Genomic DNA, 21,201 nt, shown 5'->3' with positions numbered 1-21,201 from the left:
TATCCTAATTTTATTTTTTTTAAAATTAATTCTACTTTTTACTTGTTCACTTTATATCCCACTCACTGCCCCCTCCCAGTGGGCCCCTCCCAGAATCCTTCCCCCATGCTCCTCCCCTTCTCCTCTGAGTGGGTGGGGGCTCCCCCTGGGAATTCCTCCCACACTAGCCCTTCAAGTCTCTGTGAGACTAGGTGCTTCCTCTTCCACCGAGGCCAGACAAGGCAGCCTCAAGGAACATATTCTATGTACAGGCAACAGCTTTTGAGATAGACCCTGTTCCAGATGTTCAGGACCCACATGAAGACCAGGCTGCACATCTGCTACACGTGTGTAGGGAGGCCTAGGTCCAGCCTGTATATGTTCTTTGGTTGGTAGGTCTGAGAGCCCCAAAGGTCCAGGTTAGTTGACACCATTGGTCTTCCTGTCCCCTTAGGAGTCTGCCCACAATCCTTCTTCCCATTGGTCTTCCTGTCCCCTTAGGAGTCTGCCCACAATCCTTCTTCCCATTGGTCTTTCTGTCCCCTTAGGAGTCTGCCACAATCCTCCTTCCTATTTTCCCATCTTCATTTAACTTTAGGTTTAAATTTATGGTGGTAAGGCTTATCATATGATTATAAAAAAGCTGGTGGTCTAATGATAATTATAATATTGCCAATATTATACTGCTTTAAAGTGTCTCTCTCTCTCTCACACACACACACACACACACACGCGCGCGCACACACACACACACACACACACACACACACATGAGAAACCCCCTTATATACCTGAAAGAAAGAAAGAAAGAAAGAACAAAATTGAAAAACAGCCATGTTAAGCAATGAATTCTTTCAACTACTTTTGCATATTTTATTTTTCAATGCACATTCAATTACTAAAACCAAAATTGGAACTGTACTGTATTTCAGTTCAATAACCTGCTTTTTTTAACTTTCCCCCAGGATTAGATATTCTTCCAAAAAAAATTTTAAATAGTCGTGCAAGATCTCACTGGATGACTGTGAAATGCTGTTTAACTGCTTCCATATTTCTGAATACTAAATAGTTTCTAATTTTTCATTGGTAGAAAATATTTTGTGCAGAAATATTCACATGTATATTAAATTAAAAAAGCAGTATATAATCTTTGATAATTCTCCTCTGTGATTACAGTGTAGATCACTACCCCTCCTAGGGAACTTTCATTATTTCTTTAGAATATATTGTTTGGAAGCTAAATTAATGGTTCTACGATATAATCTTATTAAAGGTTTTCTATAAACATTGCCAGGTCCAAACCCACAAAACCAATGCACAAGCTTGGCAGCGAGCAAAAGAATGCATGCTCACAAAATCTCACCACGACGAATGCCACAAAATCAGTTTGTAGTTAGGATTCGAGGTGAGTAAATCTGGTGCTTGGAACATAAACCAGATAATGTGCACAGGTGGTAGTGTGTGCACAGGATTTGTACCCTATAGTTAGGCAGGTACAGTGGAAGCCAGTGGAAGGAGGTAGAAGATTTACATTTGTTCCTTAAACAAAATAAAGCAGGTTTACACACCCAAGGCCCTTCCGTATGATGCTTGATAGTTCTAATGAAACAGCTCAAAGTATATTCTGACTCCCAGCCCCAGTGAATAACAGTCTCCGGGGAACAGCAGGCTGCTAGGCCTTTCTAACCTCCACGGAGGGGGCCCCTGGGACTCGCTAACACCATCTATTTGGTGCTCTGCCTAAGAAGCTAACAAGCCATGTTAACCTTGAATCTGACAGGTGGATTTGCTGCTGTAAAAAGGCTATTGGAAACCAGTGAGCTCAGGCTACTTGAAAACAGGGAAAGGCGGACCTAAAGGACCAGCAGGTCCCTGCAGGCATGCCAGGGACAGCAGCAGCCCCTTACCCAGTAATGATGATTTCTGAATCATTTGTGGGTAATGAGCGGCTGCGTGCCTGGTGTCAAATTTCTTCCCAGTGGTCTCTGTTTTAGCACGTGTCATATGTACTGAACGTGTGCTGTAAACAGCATGTGACAATGGTGGGGATCTCCAAGTGGTGGGGACGAGAAAGCTGGGGGGCTAGTGGGAAAAAAAGGCTAATTGCAGTTTTCAGCAAACAAGCAAATGATCAAAAGTTTGCATTCCGAATAAAAGCAATATACAGAAAGTTCAGGAAGTAGCACACCCTTTCTAGAACAGCTCTGCTCATGACACCTGAGTGTTAATCTAGTTTACTAGGCTAAAGAAGGTATGAACATCACCACTGATGCTTAGGGGAACACATGGGGGGGTCACACTAACCCAGAGGTGATTGACACATGTTGCTTGCACAGTTCTTCTCTAATATTTGGATATCCATCCTGACTGGCTTTGCAACAAACAGACCAATCAAACCATGAAGTGCCCAGGGTAGGGCCTCCAGAGCAAGGCCAACAGAGACCAAACCCTGCCTTCACCACTCACTTGGTGCAAGATACCGTACTATCTGTGCCATGTTTTAGTTCTCTGGAAAAGGTCCTCAGGGCCAGCCTCCCCACAGTGAGCTTCCATGCAGCATCGGCTGGTGGAGGTGTGCTACCTACTCGGACACTGCCTCACTCCAGAACATCCAGACTTTCCACAATTCCCAACTCACCAAAAGGCACCTGAACCAAAACCTGCCTACAGAATGAACTGCCACAAAGGAAATATTTTTTTTCTCATCCAAATACTAACCAGGCCCAAGCCATCTTAATATCCAAGATCAGGTAAGACTGGCATGTTCTGGGCATTGTGGCCATAGACAGAAATGCCACCTTCTTATGGATACGGGTCCTAAATCCTAGAAAGTGAACAATGACGCACAATACCTGAGATCACCAAAAGGCTAAATTTAAATAGGAAGAAAATCAAGAATTTTTTAACACTCGGTACTAAAGATTTAGTCCTTTATATCACTCTAGTGAGGACAGCATAGATTCTCAAATCAGGTTTGTGAACTTTCTGTCCAGACAGTGGGCTTCAGGGTCAACCTGCACAGCCGCAGGGCCACTGTATGCTACAGAGGTGCAAGAATTCATGTTAAACTGTTCCCCACGGATAAGACTTGAAATGGCTTAACCTGGAGGATAGGTGTCAAAGTGGGAATCCTTACCGTTTTCCCCCCGAAACAGAACATTTGTGGCTGGAGACGGCTCGGTAAAGCAATCACTGTGCAAACATGGTGGCCTGTGACTGATTCCCAGTACCCATGAGAAGAGCTTAGCAGCGTGGTGTGCACTTGTAATCTCAGTGCTGGGGAGGCAGAGACAGAAGGGTGTCCGGGGCCCACTGTCCAGTCAGCATAGCCTAATCAGGGAGCCCCAATTTCCAGGGAGAGATCCTGTCTCCTAAATCAAGATGCTTGGCTCCCAAGGAAAGCACCTGAGGCTGATCTCAGGCCTCCACACACGTGTATGCACAGTAACACAGGCATGTACCTACACACACACCTTCATACATGAGCCCACACAAACGTTAATTTTTTTGATTAGAACATTTGTAAGCTTAAAATAACATTATATTTTGCACAACTGCATGACGGAAACAAGATTCATATTTATGAAAGAGGCATCCTATGTTTGCCAGTAGAAAGTTGGCTTCCTCACTGAAGATGCTCCAGGGACATAGTCAGAAGAGACATTTTCCAACACATTCACATATAAAGAGGAAGATGTTTTTAATCACTCTGTCTGTCCAAGAGGAAAACCTATGCTATGAAAACCCAGTACATTTAGGTTCTAGGAGCCTTTCCACACAGGCAGAAGGTGCTGGTTCAGCTATTGGACAGAGTCTTACTGAGAACCCGGTTAGAACAGCGTGTAGTCCTGCTGGCTCACTGCTGGGGATGGCCTCAAACATCACCACTCGGCACCAACTGAAAGGGCTCTGTTGGTTTTGAAATATTCTGCTCTTGAAAATACATAGGAAAATTCTGGATGCTCATATATGACAGCTAGTCTTCGCCGCCAGTGTGACTGGAGTTAGAATCATTTACAGGCCTGTGAAAGGGTGTTCAGAGGATTAAGTGAAGAGGGAAGGACACTCTGCTGTGGGCAGCACCATCCCATCCATGGAGTCTTTGATAGAGAGAAGCTGAAGACCTTCCATTCCTCTCTGCACAACAAACTCTTCCCCTACAACAGTAAGTCAAGATAAACCCTTCTCCTCTTACCTTGCCTCTTGTCAGGGATTTTGTTTTAGCAACAAGAAAGGCAGCTAATCTAAGGACTTGGAAGATGACTCTGTTAATCAGGGGCTTGTTGTAGAAGCACGAAACTCTTGGTTCTCAGTTCGGATCTGCAGCAGAATAAGTTCCCCGCCCTGTGTCTGTTATCCCAATGCTGGGAGAGGCCAAAAGCACATCCCTGAAGCTCACTGGCCAGCCAGTCTAGCCAATCAGTGAGCTTCAGGTTCAGTGAGAGACCCTGTCTCAAAAACTGAGATGTAGGGCAGCAGAGGAAGACACTCAGCATTGACCCCTGACCTCCATCCACAAGCATGGAAACATACATGTGCGCCTGTACTGAAAGTCCACATGCATACTCACATGAAAACCTAGTCATACAAACATCTCTATACATACATACTTCCTTCAGGGCTGGGTGGAGAAGGGCTTTCCAAGGGAACATTTTGATTATCCTGTAAAGAATGCCCCGTGTGATGGGAGAAGGGTAGAAACCAGAAGACCAAGTTGCAGCAAACAATCCAGATGAGGAAACGTGGCGGCTCAGACCAGAATGGAGGGGAAAGCGGCTGCCAGACCCCAGAGAAAGGAAAATCTACAGTGGTCTCTGTTGGTGGGAATCAGAATGAGTGATAGACATTTCCTGGAGTCGGGATAGATCCATAGAAATGAGAATCATTATTTCCTGAGGAGGAAACTGGACAGAGGCAGCTTTGAGAGGAGAATGATAAATTTGGTTTGGGACCCCTTAAGATCCAATAGCATCATGGGGGATCTCCCTAAGTAAGGTACTTAACAGGCCTACTGACATCCGGGGTCAAAGTTCACAAATTTCAGATCTTTCAGGAACCAGGCAGTCCATAAAAATAAGTACTGAGATAACTGACAGATAAGGACTCTGGCTAGAAAATGCCCCCATCTAAACTAGAAGCCACTACTGAGACGATCAGGGCACAGGGGCTTTATGTCTTTCAGTTTATAAGAATCTGGATGCTTTTTCTAAGAAAAAGAAGTTTTGGAATCTACTAAATTCTAGAAGTGTTCGACTAACTAGAGGTTTTATTTCAGAACTTAACAGCAATCTTACTACAGCACCAAGGAAATTTTGTTTAGCATTTCTCTCATTACTTAATAAGAAAAACCTTTATTTCCATACACCTCCAGGGTCAAGTTTTATTTGCAGAAGGTTTGCTTATGAGAAAGCCTTAGATGTCTAATAAACTCCATTGTTAATCTTTTTGGAAAGTCTCATGGCATCCTTATCTGGTGACACTTGTGAGATATGGCTGAACACACACACACACACACACACACACACACACACACACACACACACACACACACAGGCAATTGCATTAGGTGTCCTACCATCTAGCAACAGAGTGGAGGAGAACTTCTAGCGGAGAAGGTACAGAAGGCTTCAAGCTTCTTAAGGACTAAATGGAGCCCTGATCCTTTCACTGGAGCAAGAAACGCTTAGCAAAAGCCCAGACACTGTGTCTCTTTACGTCCCCAGCACCTTTCATCGTTCATATGCTGCACTACAGCACTGAGAGGCAGGAAAGGAAGCCAAGTGCTACTATGCACAGATGTTCTCCGTTTTATTTATCCTGGAAGAAGAGAGAGGAAGGCAAATAAATCTGGCATAGAAAATTTGTAATTAAAAAAAGGACAAGACTAATATCAATGTGGGTCTTCAAAAACACCGCTTAGAAAAGTTTACGACACGATGAAAGTCAACAGGCAGATCAACAAAGCAAACAACCAAAATCTTCGTGACAAGGTCAGTGGAGGAGACGGGGAAGTCATTCTGAATGGCCAGTGAGAGTGTCCCATGAGCCAGTCTTTGATCCCAATGGAGTATTCGAGTGTGGGGGTGGACGGGGGTAGGACTCTGCTCAGGGGAAGATGGGGCAGAGATAGAAAGAGATACAAATGGGGCAGATTTCCGAATTACAGCAGGCGATGTAAGTGCTGTGCAATGGGGCTGCACCAGTCTACGGTCTCCTCTGGACATCCAACCTCTAAGGAAATCTGGCTTTACCTGTGTGGGGAACAGGAAGCCACTGGAGGGTTTCATGACTTTGCCATATTCAAGGAATTTGAAATGATGAGGTCCTGAAGGTGCTGGTGAGGCCAGTGACCTTAGCAGTGGCTGAGAGAGGTGGCCAGAGTCTGGGCTGGGGAGTGGACAGTAGGAAGGAAAAGAAATGATACTCTAGAGGAAGAATACAATCTACAGAGTTAATTCTATGGACTGCGCATGAAGCCAAGGAGAAAGGCATAGGGTAGATGCCACGTCACCGAGGATAGCAAACTGGTTTACACATGTTGGATTACGTCCAAGTCCGAGAGTGGGACGTCTAAGCAGAAATGTTTAAGCAGACCGTCAGCAGTTTGCACCTAGAACCTGTGAACTAAATAAGGTGCATTAAAGGACTACTACATTCTCTGCTGTGTGCTATATCGTTCACTCATGTGACTAGGAGAAAGACAGGTGGACTGTGCGACACAGCAGCATTTGCATAGATGCCTGTCAAATCAGGGGCTGGAGAGATGATGGCTCAGCCATTAAAGACGACGCTCACAACCAGCAGGAAGAGAAGATCGAGCGAAGACCAATTTATCACACTTCCTCTGGGTCCTTGTACTACATAGATGCATATAAGAAGTACCACACCACACCACTGCACATGTCAAACTTCCACGTTCTCGACATTTACAGTAAGTTTTAGGCAGTGACTGAGACAAGGGGGAGAGGGATCTGTCTTTATTCTTTATCATCCTCCTCTTTGAGGGAGATGTATAGATACAAAATAGCAGTCAGTAAGCAAGGAGAGAAGAATGTCTTTGGGAGTGTTTCCACCTGTTGAGATACACGGGGACAAAAGTAAACTGTCACCTTCACAATTAGTAGGCACCTGGAAAAATTAATACTAGCATGGAGCTTGGTACGTAGACCAGGCTGGTCTTGAACTCATAGAGATCTGCCTGCCTCTGCTTCCAGAATGCTGGGGTTAAAGGCATGTGGCATAGTGGTACCCTGTCCCAAAACAAACAAACCAAAGCAACCTTTTCTTGGTATTGTGTCTATTGTCTAAAATTCATGATCCGTTTACGCACCTTCTTTTCATCACTGGACTTTCCACTCACAAGCCCATCAGGCGTCATCCTTTCTACCTTTAGGTTCCAGGCCAGGGTCTCCTGTGTCCCTGGTCTTTGCATGCAAAGCCTGGAGCGCAGGTGCAGCGGGCAGATCAACAAGGCCTGCCAGCTGTTTCTGTAGCAGTCATCAGTCTTTCTTTTATTTACTACAGGTCTCCAGGGTGAGCTGGATCAATCCCTTCCTGCCCCTCAGCAACCACGAAGGCCATGCGGGCTTACAATTTCTCAGTTTAAATGCTCGGAGGAAGAGAAAAATGGAGAGTCCTTAACAGGAAAGAACAGAGAGGCAGAGGGTGGACTTGCCAACACAGAGGGCATCTGTGCACAAAGCGTTCTCATTCACAGTACTCCGAGTCTACGAGAATCGACAAATGCATAGCACTAAATAATAGAGCAGCCGGCAATCACAGGCTTAGTTAACGACAGAAGTACTTCTGACATAGTACATAAGGATACATAGTATCCTTAAAAACTTCCCAGGACCATGTACGAGAGATATCTGCATTAGGGTCTGTCAAAAATATACACATAAGAAATCACCGGTTTGTACAGGCTGCCCCAGAATTTCTCACTGTAACTGGCAGGGGTGTGCTCAGAGGGCTGTGAGGTTGGGGGTTCTCTCGGTGGCACCCACAGAAATGCATTCCCACTGCTGTGAATCCACATCTGAGCTCTCCATTTAAAATGCATGTACAATGAATTACTGGTGGCTGATGCACAGTCTGGCACCATGGCTAATACCTGTAGTTGCTAACACCCGGAGGCTGACAGTTCGAGACCAGACTGGTCTACAAAAAGTTCCAGACCAACCAGGCACGTGAGATACGATATCAAAAAAGGAAAAGCAAAAAAAAAAAATCACAAAGGAAAATTCCCATAAAAGGTTGACAACGTACTTGTAAATTTCCACAAATTACTACTACACATTGTTATGGGAAACCATTAATCCTATCTGTGCTCGCCGAAATACCACTCACTGTTCTGTCAGTGGCCAGCATTTATATGACGGATCCCCACACAACCCTGACAGCAAGGTGGTCCCCAAAACATGAACGCAGCAATTGCCAACAAAAGGAACTTTACAGACAGGATCAGAGGAGACAGTAGGTGTTTTCTACCATAATTAAGTTCCGACACCTCGCTTCCACTGCTGCCTTTAAAAACTGTTCAATCCATGCTGCTCACAGTTCCCGGATACTACAATTTCATTTGCTTCCAAACTATTGAGTGTGACAGAGCCCAGGTTCCACAGAGCCTCTCAGGTGTTAGGGCTTGTAGAGCACTGTCAGTCTTACAGAAAGTCTCCTGATGGTCCTGGGGTCCTTTTGCACGTCCATGAAGAAGAGAGACCTGAACATCACAGTCTTGATGGTCTTGATGCTGGCTCCACAGCCAGGTGCCCACAGTGAGGAGGTCACCAGGCTTCCTGGAGAAACCCTGCTCCATGCTATGGTCTGCACTCCCAAAGTCCATCCCTTCTTCCTTCCCCCCAGAAAATCCAAAACAACAACAACAACAACGACAAAACCCAGAACAAAACAAGACAGAGAAGCCAGTGTAACAGCTTCTCACTATCAAGCATAGCTACACAAAATAAGGGAGTGACCTGTGGCACAAGCACTTCACAGCAAACCTTCAGGCTCAGCCATCCACGCCATCCAAACGGGGCTCTGTTGGCAGAAAACGATTTAAAAAAAAGCACTAAAACCTTCTCCTACCTGTCTGCTTTCCCTCTGAGAAGATGTTGACGACAAGGCACTTCTGTGGGTCGGAGTGGATGTTTTATGAGCAGGGGATATGCCCTTCTCGTCTGAACTCATGGTTGCAATTAGTCTAGGGATGTGCACGTGAGACCATCCCAATCCTCCTTCCAACTCCCAGACAAAGAACCAGACAGTCTGTGGCTTCAGTCCATCTCCCTCGGATCGGACGAGACTCGGAAAGCTCTGGCCACTGATGATGTGTCCAAACTTCCTATAAACAAAGCAAACAGAAAAAGCAATCGCCGTATTAGGGGGGATTAATCTGCATTAACGGAGGGAAGAAGGCACACTTAGGAGTGCAGGTCTGGGGCTCTGAGACCTCTGGGCTGGAGACGCAAGCTGTGATTGGTGGTGGTACAGATCCTTAGGATGATTCGCACATGGATTCTGAAATTTCTGTGTGTGTACGGAATTTGGTAGATGCCCACAGGCATTGAATTTCTAAGATTATGCCAACAAATCGCATGAACCTGAATGTGTTCACTAGAATTTTAGTGATCACCTATTTACAGACAATAATCAAAGAGCAATCCCTGGGGCGGGGCAGGTAGCTCAGTGGTAGAGCCCATGTCAAGGAGGAGCAAGGTTCTGGGTTCAATCTGAACCCAGATTAATTTAGTTGATTAATTATTAGCTCAAAGAGAACAATCTCAACAATTAAGAGAATTATTTCTTTTATGAACCTGCAAACCTGGGTATTCTGATGACTGAAATTTGTAATGCTTTCTTAGAATTTTAAATTTCTTGCTTAGCATCCAAATTGTAAGACTAAGTCTCAGAGCAAAATTAGCCTTTGTAAATCACGAATTCAAAGAGCCAAAAGCTCTTTTGTTCAACGTGAGGTTTCATCTTTGACTGGCAAAAGGCAGTTAAAGAAGCCAGCATCTGACAAGATGATCTTCTAATCTGTTCAAGGAAGGCAATCTAATAAGTGTGAATGAAGACCCTGAAGCCAATCCCTGGAGCCTGGAAGCAGGAAAGTGAGAAGGCTATTTAGATCCTTGATTCAAAGTACTTTGTTTTCCATTCCAAGATTTTTTACAAGTAGATGCTAACACTTGAGCCAAAAGAATGGCAGCTCTGTGATGTGTTCAAGGGCCCCAGGGGACGAGGCTGAAAGGCCCAACTTATTAAACCATTATCCACTCAGAAGTAAATTCAATCCAAGTTTCAGGCCCTCCGTTAGTCTCTGACATACCTCCTCCCTCCTTCCTTCCCCACCTCTCCTGTTCCCTCCTTTTCTTTCTTCTTCTGTTCCCATCCATCCATCTATCCATCCATCTATTATTTATCATCTACCTACCTACTTATCTACATATCTGTCTGTCTTCATTAATACTATTGCTAATATCTTATTTTAATTTAACATGGCATTTCCAGGATAACTTTTTGCAACGAAAGGGCCCATGCTCAGTCTGACTGTATTATGAATGCAAATATTCAAGAAAAAGAAAGCCAAGGGATGAATAATTAAATGCATCCCAAGATCAGATTATGAGGTTATTGTTGATATCTATAAGTCTGGAATCTCTTTTGTTTTTAAACAAAAGCTGTTGTGGGACTTTTCAAGGTTTATCTGAACAACTCACCTCAGATAAGGAACTGATGATAGATCAAAAGTAAACTGAGTTTACTGGGGTTACTGGCAGGAGTATGGGTGAGGAGTTACATAAAGGCAAATGACCAACCCAAAGCAACTGCACCCCCGAAAAGCCCATCCTAGCATGGATGACGTTCATGAAAACTAGATCCCTCCAGCACCCTGTACAGCTTGCAGGCATCTTGGCTGATGGGACTCTCCTCTCCTCACGAAGGTTACCGCTGACATAACCTTGAGGAAGGGCCTGGTGAATCTTGTAAGCTGCAGGAACTTCCTGAGACCTGTAAGTTTTATTTACTTCATGGATCTTAAGGAACCTCTATCAGGAAGGAATGTTTCACTTGGGCAGAAACTGGCCCCCAACAAAAGCATTTCAAGTATCCAGTATCAATTTCAAATGGTTTTTACATCTCATTCTGACCAGGCATCAGTCAAAGGTTTGAGTAGCTCCTCTATTTTTAATGCATTGCAAAAGGAATTTTAAATTCTGTTCTTTATTCCTGAAGTGTAGAATTTACTACGACCTAAGAATGATTTATTTCATTTCCAGTGAAGCACATTTTCAGAAACTGCCTAAACAGTGGTATAAACCCAAGATCTTACACTTTAAAGGCATCACCAACACAATTATTATATTCAGCAAAAAAAAAAAACCCACTATAACTGAAAATAACAGTAATATGAGAGCAGAAACCCTCATCTTTCTCCCATTTTCCCCCCATATACGTAGGAGGGAAAGCATTATAAAGTGCTGTGGCTTTTGCATGTATTTACACCGAGGGATAAACAATTCAGATTTATATAATTTATGACTCAAGGACCAAATCAGGGAAACCTGCAGAACTTGTTCATAGGCATCACAAATTATATGTGACCAAAAAAGCATTTGAAAGGAAAGGACTTAGCCTGAGCTCACTGCTGCTGTGTGAGTAAGCATTGGGCTCCTTGCCTGCTGATCCACACATCCTTCAGGCTGGGAATACAGTTACTCAGAATCCCTGCACTGTGCCCGACAGAGCAGCAGACCCCATGACAGAAGCCTAACAGAGTTGCAGATAAGAGAGATGACAGTCAGTGCCACTCAAATGCCTTGTTCAAAGGAAGTCAAATGGCCCTCCTCAGGTGCGTGCTATGTGAAATCAGCTCCCTGAGAGAGATGAAGAAACTCTGACCTGAATAATTTCATTATAAATATAAAGAAAAATATGAAACGCTTAGATGATATATTATTGATTTAAAGCAGCATACTACTGAGTGTTCCTATCATTGTTTGGTTAAAATAGAATAAAAAAAATATTAACAAGGGTTATCCTTAGTTGTTGAAGTGGAGTCAGTTCAAAACCAGCAGAGGATTGGACCAAACAAAATTCCAGCAGGATGAATTTGAAAAGGCAAATCTGAGTGTGAACCAAATATAATTGACACAAATAATCTATTGGCAAAGATCAGGACACATACAAAGAAAACAAAATCAAAGTCCCTCTCTCTCTCTCTCTCTCTCTCTTGTGTACGTCTCAAACATCTTTGAAAAATTAATCAATATACATAAAGAAAATAGAAAGTTTATTTAAAATAAAAGGAGGGAACTGCAGAAGAACACAAGTCTTTTCACAAAACTTAAGAAGAGCAGCATCTTTGACAGAGCTAAGGTTTGGGGACAACGGGATATAGTTTAAGACCTTGAAGCTATGGCATCAGGACTGGAATTTGGTAATTAAAAGGATGTAATGTATTAAATTAATTAAAAGGATGTAATGTAATGCAGCATGGTTCTTCAGCAAATACTCTTTATCCTGTTATATTCTACTGTTATCCCTTAGCAGTCCATTGTTGTCTAATGAGACAGAAAGGGGATGGACCCAGATGGGAGAAGAGATGGGGAGAAACTAGTAGAAACCATAGTCAGTTTATATATTATCTGAGGAAATAAATATTTCCAATAAAAGAAAAAAAGAAAAGATGTTAGAATTGGTTACCAAAAAAAGAAATATACAGGATGAAAAAAAAGTTAGGGGGATGCAGGAAGGAAGGAAGGAAGGAAAGAAGAAAGAAAGGAAGGAAGGGAGGAAGGAAGGAAGGAAGGAAAAAAGAAACAAAATTGAAGAAATCCTCCTGCAAACAAAAGGTCCAGGAGATAAAGGGGTGAGCAGGAGCGAATTCATCCAGATCTACAGATAACAACGACCTGAGCAGTGGCTGAATGATCTCCAAAATGTTTCCAGACATGAAAATTTGATCACACTTTAACAGGAAAACAAGGTAGAAAAATAACTCAAAAACAAGACCCCAATGAAATTACTGAATTTAGATAGCACCATGGGAAGCAATTCAATAAATTAAAAATTAATCACAGTGTAAGAGCGAGAACGGGCTCTGAAAGCACACTTTTCTAAGCACCTCTCATGTTGAAGAAAAAGAGAGATGATGCTAAAGATTACTGGAAACATAAAAGTCAGAACCCACAGCACTCACCCCTGCCCTCTACCCCCGGCCTCCTCCATCTGTCCATATGGTGGCGTGACTTCCCTGCGTACGGCCTTAGCCATTCACACAACTAAACGTGATCGGATAAAAGCAAATGCCCTGCACTTGTAAGCTTACAAAATTAGAAGAGATATCCAGAGAATGAATACATAACTGAGTATTCTTAAATAATTCAATTAACAAGTCAGGGGTCGTTTCTTTAAATTAACAAAAGGGTGCTGACTAACCGATAACAAGGAGAGAGAGCTACAGGCAGATAAAATAAACGAATAAAGCGACAAACAGACCCGAGAAACCATGGTTACAGTTTATAACAAGCTTATTAATAAGACTAATAAGTCAGAATAAAATATTCTAGAACCCTCCTAGTAGACTCAAAGTCCATTCATCTAGAATCCATTACCAATATTGAAAGCTGCTAGGAAATGTAAGGCTATGTCCTTAGAAGTTGGTGGTATTTCTGTAAAAACACATAAACAAAACAAACCCCCACACGCCGACCAATCCAGCGCAGGCTTAACAGCAAATCGTGAAACTGTTCTCGTTGACATCAACACTGATGTTGGAGTTTGCCTGCTTAACGTGCTTGCCAGTGCGTGGCATAACTGTCCATCTGAAATGCTCAAACAGGGCCGGGGAGCATGCTCAGCGGTTCAGACATCTGCTGTGCAGGCAGCAGGATCTACCCACACAGAAGGCAGGTATGCTGTGCAATCCCAGTGCCAGAGGGCAGAGGCAGGAATTACTTGGGGTTTAGTGGTCCACTCTAGAGTGTGACTGTGAGCTTCCAGTTCAGTGAGAGACCTTGTTTCAAAATAAGACATAGAAGTCACAGAGGAAGACAGCTTAACACTGACCTCTGGCCACCATTGGTGCACACACACACACACACACACACACACACACTGATGGCCTCAAGGGGCACACACATAGTAAGTACACATACACACACACACACACACACACACACACACACACTGTTGGCTTCCATCAGCACACACACAGTACACACTCACCCATCTGCTGATGGCTTCCATGGACACACACATAGTACACACCCACTGACACACACAGAAAGAAACCCAAAGCATGCAATGCTGGAAATTAAGGAGCATTCTCTGTGTAAACACTGAATTCAAGGGCTGAGACTGCAATTCAGAGGTAGAGTGCTTGTCAAGCAGGCATGGGGCCCAAGGTTCAGTCCTTAGTATTGCTGGGGTAGGGAGAAGCTGTGTGTGTGGTTAAAAGATGGAATTCAAAGCATGGAATGGTGGCACACACCTGTACTCCAAATACTCAAGAGGCAGGAGAATTGCCATGAGTTTGAGGTCATCTGAGCCATACAATGAGTTTCAGGTCATCCTAGGCTGAAATTAGATCCGGTCTCAAAACCAAAGTTTCCCCAAACAAGACAATTCAGAAGGCCATGAAAAGCCATACATTTATATAGGACCTCTCTCGAGTACACATACGGATTCCCAGAAGTGGCCATGACCACTATGCATTTTCCATGTCTCAGCTTTGTTCTGACTGCTGTACAAACACTCAGTTAATGACCTCAGCACCAGCACGAGGCAATGCTCGCACACTCCTCTTTTTTTTTTTTTTTTTTTTTGGTTCTTTTTTTCAGAGCTGGGGACCGAACCCAGGGCCTTGCGCTTCCTAGGCAAGCGCTCTACCACTGAGCTAAATCCCCAACCCTTCGCACACTCCTCTTTGTATGAACAATTCAAGCGAGACCAGAAGGTACGAGACAGCCGGCTGTGGCTGCAGCCTGCAAAGAGTGCCGCACACGGACCACAGGTGTGTCCGCTGCCACACAGTCAACTCGAGTGTGTGCTCGGAAGGAAAGTGAGGGATGCGTTCCGGGACACCTCAGCCAGGTGCTGTGTGCAGCCTTCATATTTGTGTTTGCTATGGGGGTGCAGGAGCTGGGAACGGAATACGGGGCTTTGCACACACCAGGCAAGCGCTCTGTTCTGAGCTGCATTCTCAGCTCTGGGCTTTCAAATTTGGAAAGCTGGGAAAGAATAAAGCGGGCGGAAGCGAAGAAGATCAGAGCAAGAATCTGGATTTTTACATTTGGATTTCGCTATAAAACCCTTGGTTGGCCACACGTTGATACACCTTAATATAAACCTTCCAGAATCATAATGGGAATATTCTAAAGTCCAAGTGCAAAAGCTAACATGTAAGACAAAGGAAGAAAATTATTCTAAAGAATAAGAAAAACTGTAGTTAGCCACACATCCAAACTAGTAAGCAGCTCAGGGCATGCAGGCAGAGCAGTGGAATAAAGCTAAGATTCTTCTAACCCCCAACAAAAAAAATCAGCGAGAATACTATTTTCAACGAGCTATCAAGCTATCATAAAAAAAAAAAAAGCTGAATGTCTTGCTTCGAGCCAAATATACTGTGAGAGCCTTAAACTTTTAAAGGTAAAATAAATCCCATAAGAACGTTAGGAAAAAAGCTTTAGATAAACATGAATCACGCTGGAGTAGAAAACTAACTTATTAATAATGGTAGTTGAACCCCTCCCCCCATGTCGAGATTTGGTCTGTTTGCTATGTAATGTTCACTTCTGTATCCCAAGGTCTAGTTGACCCAGGATGAGTGAATTCTCACATATGCCAGCTTTTTAAATGCAAAGATTGTTCCATAATTTAAAAACATTGGTTCATAAAAATGGGCGATGAGAGGTAGGCAGAACTTTGGTGCCCAGGCTTGGGGGTCTGAGGCAGAGACTTCGAGGAGAGAGCAGGAAGAAGGAAGAAGTTGCCATGGAGAAGGTGGATCCTGACAGCAGGGTCATGGGAGCTGGCCAGCTGGAGTAGGAGCAGCCCAGGCTGAACGTGGCAAGTGATATCTCGGTATTACCGACAGGAAAGTGGACAGAACAGCCTACTGGGTTGGTATCTGCCTAGCACTAGTGCCTGTAAGAATTATTATAAGCCTAGTATACCAGTGGAAGGGGAAGCCCTTGGTCCTGCCAAGACTGAACCCCCAGTGAACGTGATTGTTGGGGGGAGGGCGGAAATGGGGGGAGGATGGGGAGGGGAGCACTCATATAGAAGGAGTGGGGGAGGGGTTAGGGGGATGTTGGCCCAGAAACCGGGAAGGGGAATAACAATTGAAATGTAAATAAGAAATACTCAAGTTAATAAAGATGAAAAAAAAACAAAAAAAGAATTATTATAAATATGAAGGTTCTGTGTCTTTTATTTGGGAACTAAATGATCTAAGGCAGGGTAAAGCCGATTAGAAAAAAATATTAATTTGACAAAGGTTTAGTGTATGTAATACCTAAAAAGTTCCTGCAAATCAATAAGGTAAAAATGATAACAAAGTAGACAGAGAATGGAAGATTTCCCAAAGGAAGTAACATAAATAACCAAACAGATCTGACCCAGTAAGGAAACGAATTCCTCGCTCCACTCTATGAATGGCTTCCCTGAAGTAAAAGGCTAAAGAACAAAGGCTTTCTCTTCCCTTATTTCCCTTATCTTACATTGCCTCTCCGTTTGGTTGTTATGGTTTGGTTTGGGGCTTTCAGATAGGGTCTCATTTTGTAGCCCAGGCTAGCCTGGAACTCCGGAGCCTCCTGCAGAAGTCTCTGTGTGCTGGGATTCATCGTGTGCCGGCACACCTACATAGCTTCTAGTCCTTCTAAGCACTGTCAGCCCCCAAAGATCTACATGGTCGTTGTCCTAATTATTCCTTTGTGATTGTTCGTGTGGATGTCTCTGAACACTATCTTAAATCTGTCGTTTTCTAATAACAAGTCTCTGGGAAGTTACAGTGTGTTGTATTTATCTGAAAACTGTAATTTGAACTAATGCATTATTAACTGGGCCAATGGCCCTAAATCTAATCATTGTATTTTCTTTTCAATCTAATTTAATTTTTCTACTTGAGGTGAAATTTGTGACAATTCAAATAATTGTCAGGAAGACGCAGAGGCATCTATGACTATGCCACCCTGGATGTACCCAGTCTCCCCTGATCTCAGAAGCTAAGCAGGATCTTAGTACTAGGATGGAGAGAATTCAGAAGGACTTCTTACTTTAAACCACCTCTGAGACCCTTCCCCCAGACAATCCTTCTCTAGATGGCTATACGTTTTATAATCAACAAAGCATACATTGCCTTTTAAACATTTCTCAGTGAGTTAAAAATAACACAAAGAAAGTTTTTCCTGGGGCTGAGCACAGTAGCAATTGAAACATTCAGAGATTTGCAGGTTTGAGGCTAGACTGGGCTACAAGGCAACTTATCTCAAGATAAAGCAGAGAACAGGCAGGTGTGATGATGCACACCTTTAAGCCCAGCACTTGGGAGGCAAAAGCAGGCAGATGTCCCTGAGCTTGAGGCCAGCATAGTTTACATAGTGAGTTCCTGGTCAGCCTTGTCTCCAAACAACAAAAGAGGCTGGGCATTGTTGGCCCATGCCCTGAATTCCAGCATTGGGAGTCAGTGAGTTCAAGGCCACCCTGGTGTACAAAGTGAGCATGTTCCAGGACAGTCTGGGGTATACAGAGAGACTCTGTTGTCTCAAAAACAAAACAACAAAAGAACAAAACCCAAGAAAACATACCCAGATCCCATGCTTGAAGCAACTGAATAATATTAAAGAAAAAAAAATTGAGGTCAGAAACTTTAAAAGAGAAGACCACCTCCTTCCATGAGTTTTCTCTGTCACATCAAGGGAAAGGCAGTGAAGGGAGTGGCAGGCTCTGACCACGCGTGAGGTGACTGCCCAACACCTTCTTCTCTCTGGGAGGAACACTGCACTTTTAATGTGTAAATGAGGAAACCCGGGCCTAGAAAGTCTGTGAATGCTCAGTTCTGGTGTCCATCTGCTTGCTATTAGAGCCTCTACAGGAACTCACCTTTTTGAAAGGACTGTTTGAGGGCTTTTCCTGGTTGTCGCCTTGCTTACATCTGTACTGCACTACAATTCAGAAATGGAGGGCACACTTATGATGATCCTGAGGCTCCAAGACACACGCTTCTGACCTGGGACATGCTGTTGATCTAGATCTTGAGGCATGTGACCATGAAAACCTCAGGTCTAGGCAAGGTAATAGATGCCTTTAGTCTCATGAGACTGAGGCAAGCAATCTCTGAATTCCAGGCCAGCCTGGGACAGAGCAAGTTCCAGATCCAGGCATGAGGCACACACCTTTAATCTCAGCCACACCTTCTACAGGAGGCCTAGGTAAGGACATCGGAAGAAGGAAGACTCACTCTTCTCCGCCTGCTTGCACTTACTTGCCAGTGCATCTGTTGGAACCTACCTCAGGATCCCAGCTACTGCAGAAGAGCAGCTGAAACAACCAGCCTCGTGCACTGAGCAACTGCTAGATTCTTGGACTTCCCATTCACAGCTGCCCGCTGTTGGGTTAGTTGCAGACTGCAGACTGTAAATCATTACAGTAAGTTCCTTTAATATAGAGAGGCATTCCAAAAGCTCTGTGACTTTAGAGAACCCTGACGAATACCGACTGCTATCTGTTTAAGCAGAGAAAACCTTGAGAACAGAAACCATGTTGTATTTAACATAATGGCATCACAGGATAATGACTCTGCTTGGCACATGGACCACAGGCCCTCTGACTTGGGCCACTTTGTTACCATCCCCTGGTCACTAATTTTCAAGGTTGGTCTGTCACTTTTCATTCATCACTGGCTTTTGACCTTTGCTAGCGCGTTAAGAGGGAAAACTGAACAATGCCACAGTATGCATTTCAACAGGAAAAAGAATTCTGAGAAACAGTTCCCGATGATGGGATCAGGCAAAAACAGGAAACAAAAACGTTCCCCTCTACTCTGAAACCTTAAAATTCATAAATTCTTGTCAAGTTTGTATGAATTCTTACTCAAGCAGCAGGTGGCCTTGAAGGTGTCCTATTTTCTGAAGGAATTTTCCGTCAAAACAACCGTTCTCCACTTGGAGCTGAGGGTTGCTGGTGGGACTAAAGTTATGAATCTCTCTTGAGTATCCCTTGCATCCTGCTGACAGAAATAAAAATGGCATAGCTGCTGTAGAAATCAAATGGTTCAGCTATTCCTTAAACGTTGTTAAGCACTGTTACCACATGAATAGTTTGATTTGTAGGTAAGGGACCCCCCCACACACACACACAAGAACTGATGGCTGCAACACACTGCACACTCATATCCAGTGTCACAAATCTCAAAATGTAGAAACAACCTTAATATCCACTGACACAGGCATAGACAAAGAAAGTATGAGGTGTTCATAGAATGGAATATACTTAGCCTTAAAGAGAAAGGAAATTCTAACACATGAAATGTCTTAGTTAGGGTTTTACTGCTGTGAGCAGACACCATGACCAAGGCAACTCTTATAAAGACATTTAATTGGGGTTGGGTTACAGATTCAGAGGTTCAGTCCATTATCATCAAGGTGTGAGCATGGCAGCATCCAGGCAGGCATGGTGCAGGAGTTGCTGAGAGGTCTACATTTTCATCTGAAGGCTGCTAGTGGAAGATTTCTAGGTAGCTAGGACTATAGTATTAAAGCCCATACCCACAGTGACACACCTAGTCCAACAAGGCCACACCTCCTAATAGTGCCACTCCCTGGCCCAAGCATATACAAACCATCACACATGACAACATTGATGTATTAGTAAGTGCTCTCTATAGAGTCATAGAACTTTTGAAATGAATCTCTCTCTGTCTCTGTCTCTGTCTCTGTCTCTCTGTCTCTCTGTCTCTCTGTCTGTCTCTCTCTCTCTCTCTCTCTCTCTCTCTCTCTCTCTCTCTCTCTCTCTCTCACAAAGTCCAAGATTCTAATCATTGCTCAGGCCCATAGGCTAGGAGTCTCAGTTGGTCTTCTGTAAACACTGGAATTCCAAAGAAGTAGGCCTCAATGCCAGTGAAGGAATGGATGTGCTAGCAAGTGGAGTGCAAGCAGGCAAAGAGCAAAAGGACATCTTCTATGTCCTTAGAATTTCATCAGAGGGTGTGCCTGGAGATTTGGATTAAAGGCGTGTGTCTTCCCTCCTCAAGATCAGAATTAAAGGGCTGTGCCTCTCTCCCCAAACCCCGCTTCATCTCAAGATCCAGATCAATGATGTGTGTCTTCCTACCTCAAAAGTCTGAACTAGAAGCGGATTCACCCACTTCAAGTCAAGCAGAAAATCTCTCCCAGGTTTGCCCTCCATATCCAAGTTGTAGTTCCTTGCAGATATAGTCAAATTGACAACCAAGAACAGTTGTCACAATGGAGAATGAGCCCAGAAGTCATCATGCTACATGAAACATGCCATAGCCAACAGGGCAGATGCTGCATGATCCCATTGCTACCAGAGATTCAGAGTCATCCCAGTGAGAGAGAAACCAGGTGTGGCGGTTACTGGGCTTTTCAGAACACGGAAAACAGAGCTAATGCTTACTGGGCTGAGTCTCTAATTCTAATTTTGAAAATGAGAACAGTTTGGGGATGGATGGTGAGTGTGAATTCACTCAGTGCCACAACATGGCACACTTAGAATTTGTAAATTACATGTGATGTGATGTGTGTGTGGGATTATCACCCCCCTCACACACATGAAATATCAGCTACGCTCCCTTGTACCACACAGGTACTATTTTACACAGTTTTGTAGCCAGGTTTTGTCATCATGCAATCTTTCCTATTAGACTTGCCTGCGTCCTGTCCCCATTTCCACATGTCCCCACGAATGTTCTGCTCTCTGTTTATCTGGCCCCTGAGGGAAGAGGCAATATGACTTTTGTCACCGTGGCTGTACGTCATGAGCCACGAACACCACCCAGGATGTGCACTGAGCTTATCACGTACGTCAGTTGGATTCCAGCTCCTCCATTAAACCCATTAAGCACAGTTGACTGTGCACACAAGCTGTCTGCAGATAACCACTCTCACGTCAATTCCTCCATATTACTGCATCATCTTGAAGATGGCTTGAAACGGTTCAACTGAATTACAACTCCAGTTCCATATCTTTTCA

General features: G+C 43.8%; 1 protein-coding gene across 19 annotated transcripts in view; it reads right to left on the bottom strand.

Moving 5' to 3' along the window:
- Positions 1–21,201, bottom strand: part of Osbpl6 (oxysterol binding protein-like 6) — a 197,167-nt gene that overhangs the window by 66,545 nt on the left and 109,421 nt on the right. For 18 of the 19 annotated variants that reach the window (XM_017591693.3, XM_017591695.3, XM_039104857.2 and 15 more), the window contains one exon: positions 9,070–9,325. In XM_017591693.3, coding sequence (XP_017447182.1) covers positions 9,070–9,171 — 102 coding nt within the window. In that variant the 5' untranslated portion in view covers positions 9,172–9,325. Of the gene's footprint in view, positions 1–9,069; positions 9,326–18,178; positions 18,416–21,201 lie in introns of all 19 variants that reach the window. The other variant, NM_001107735.1, reaches the window with a different exon arrangement.

This window comes from Rattus norvegicus, chromosome 3 (assembly GCF_036323735.1).
Source record: "Rattus norvegicus strain BN/NHsdMcwi chromosome 3, GRCr8, whole genome shotgun sequence".
In the NCBI taxonomy this organism is placed as follows: Eukaryota; Metazoa; Chordata; class Mammalia; order Rodentia; family Muridae; genus Rattus; species Rattus norvegicus.
This window is presented reverse-complemented; position numbering and strand designations above follow the sequence as displayed.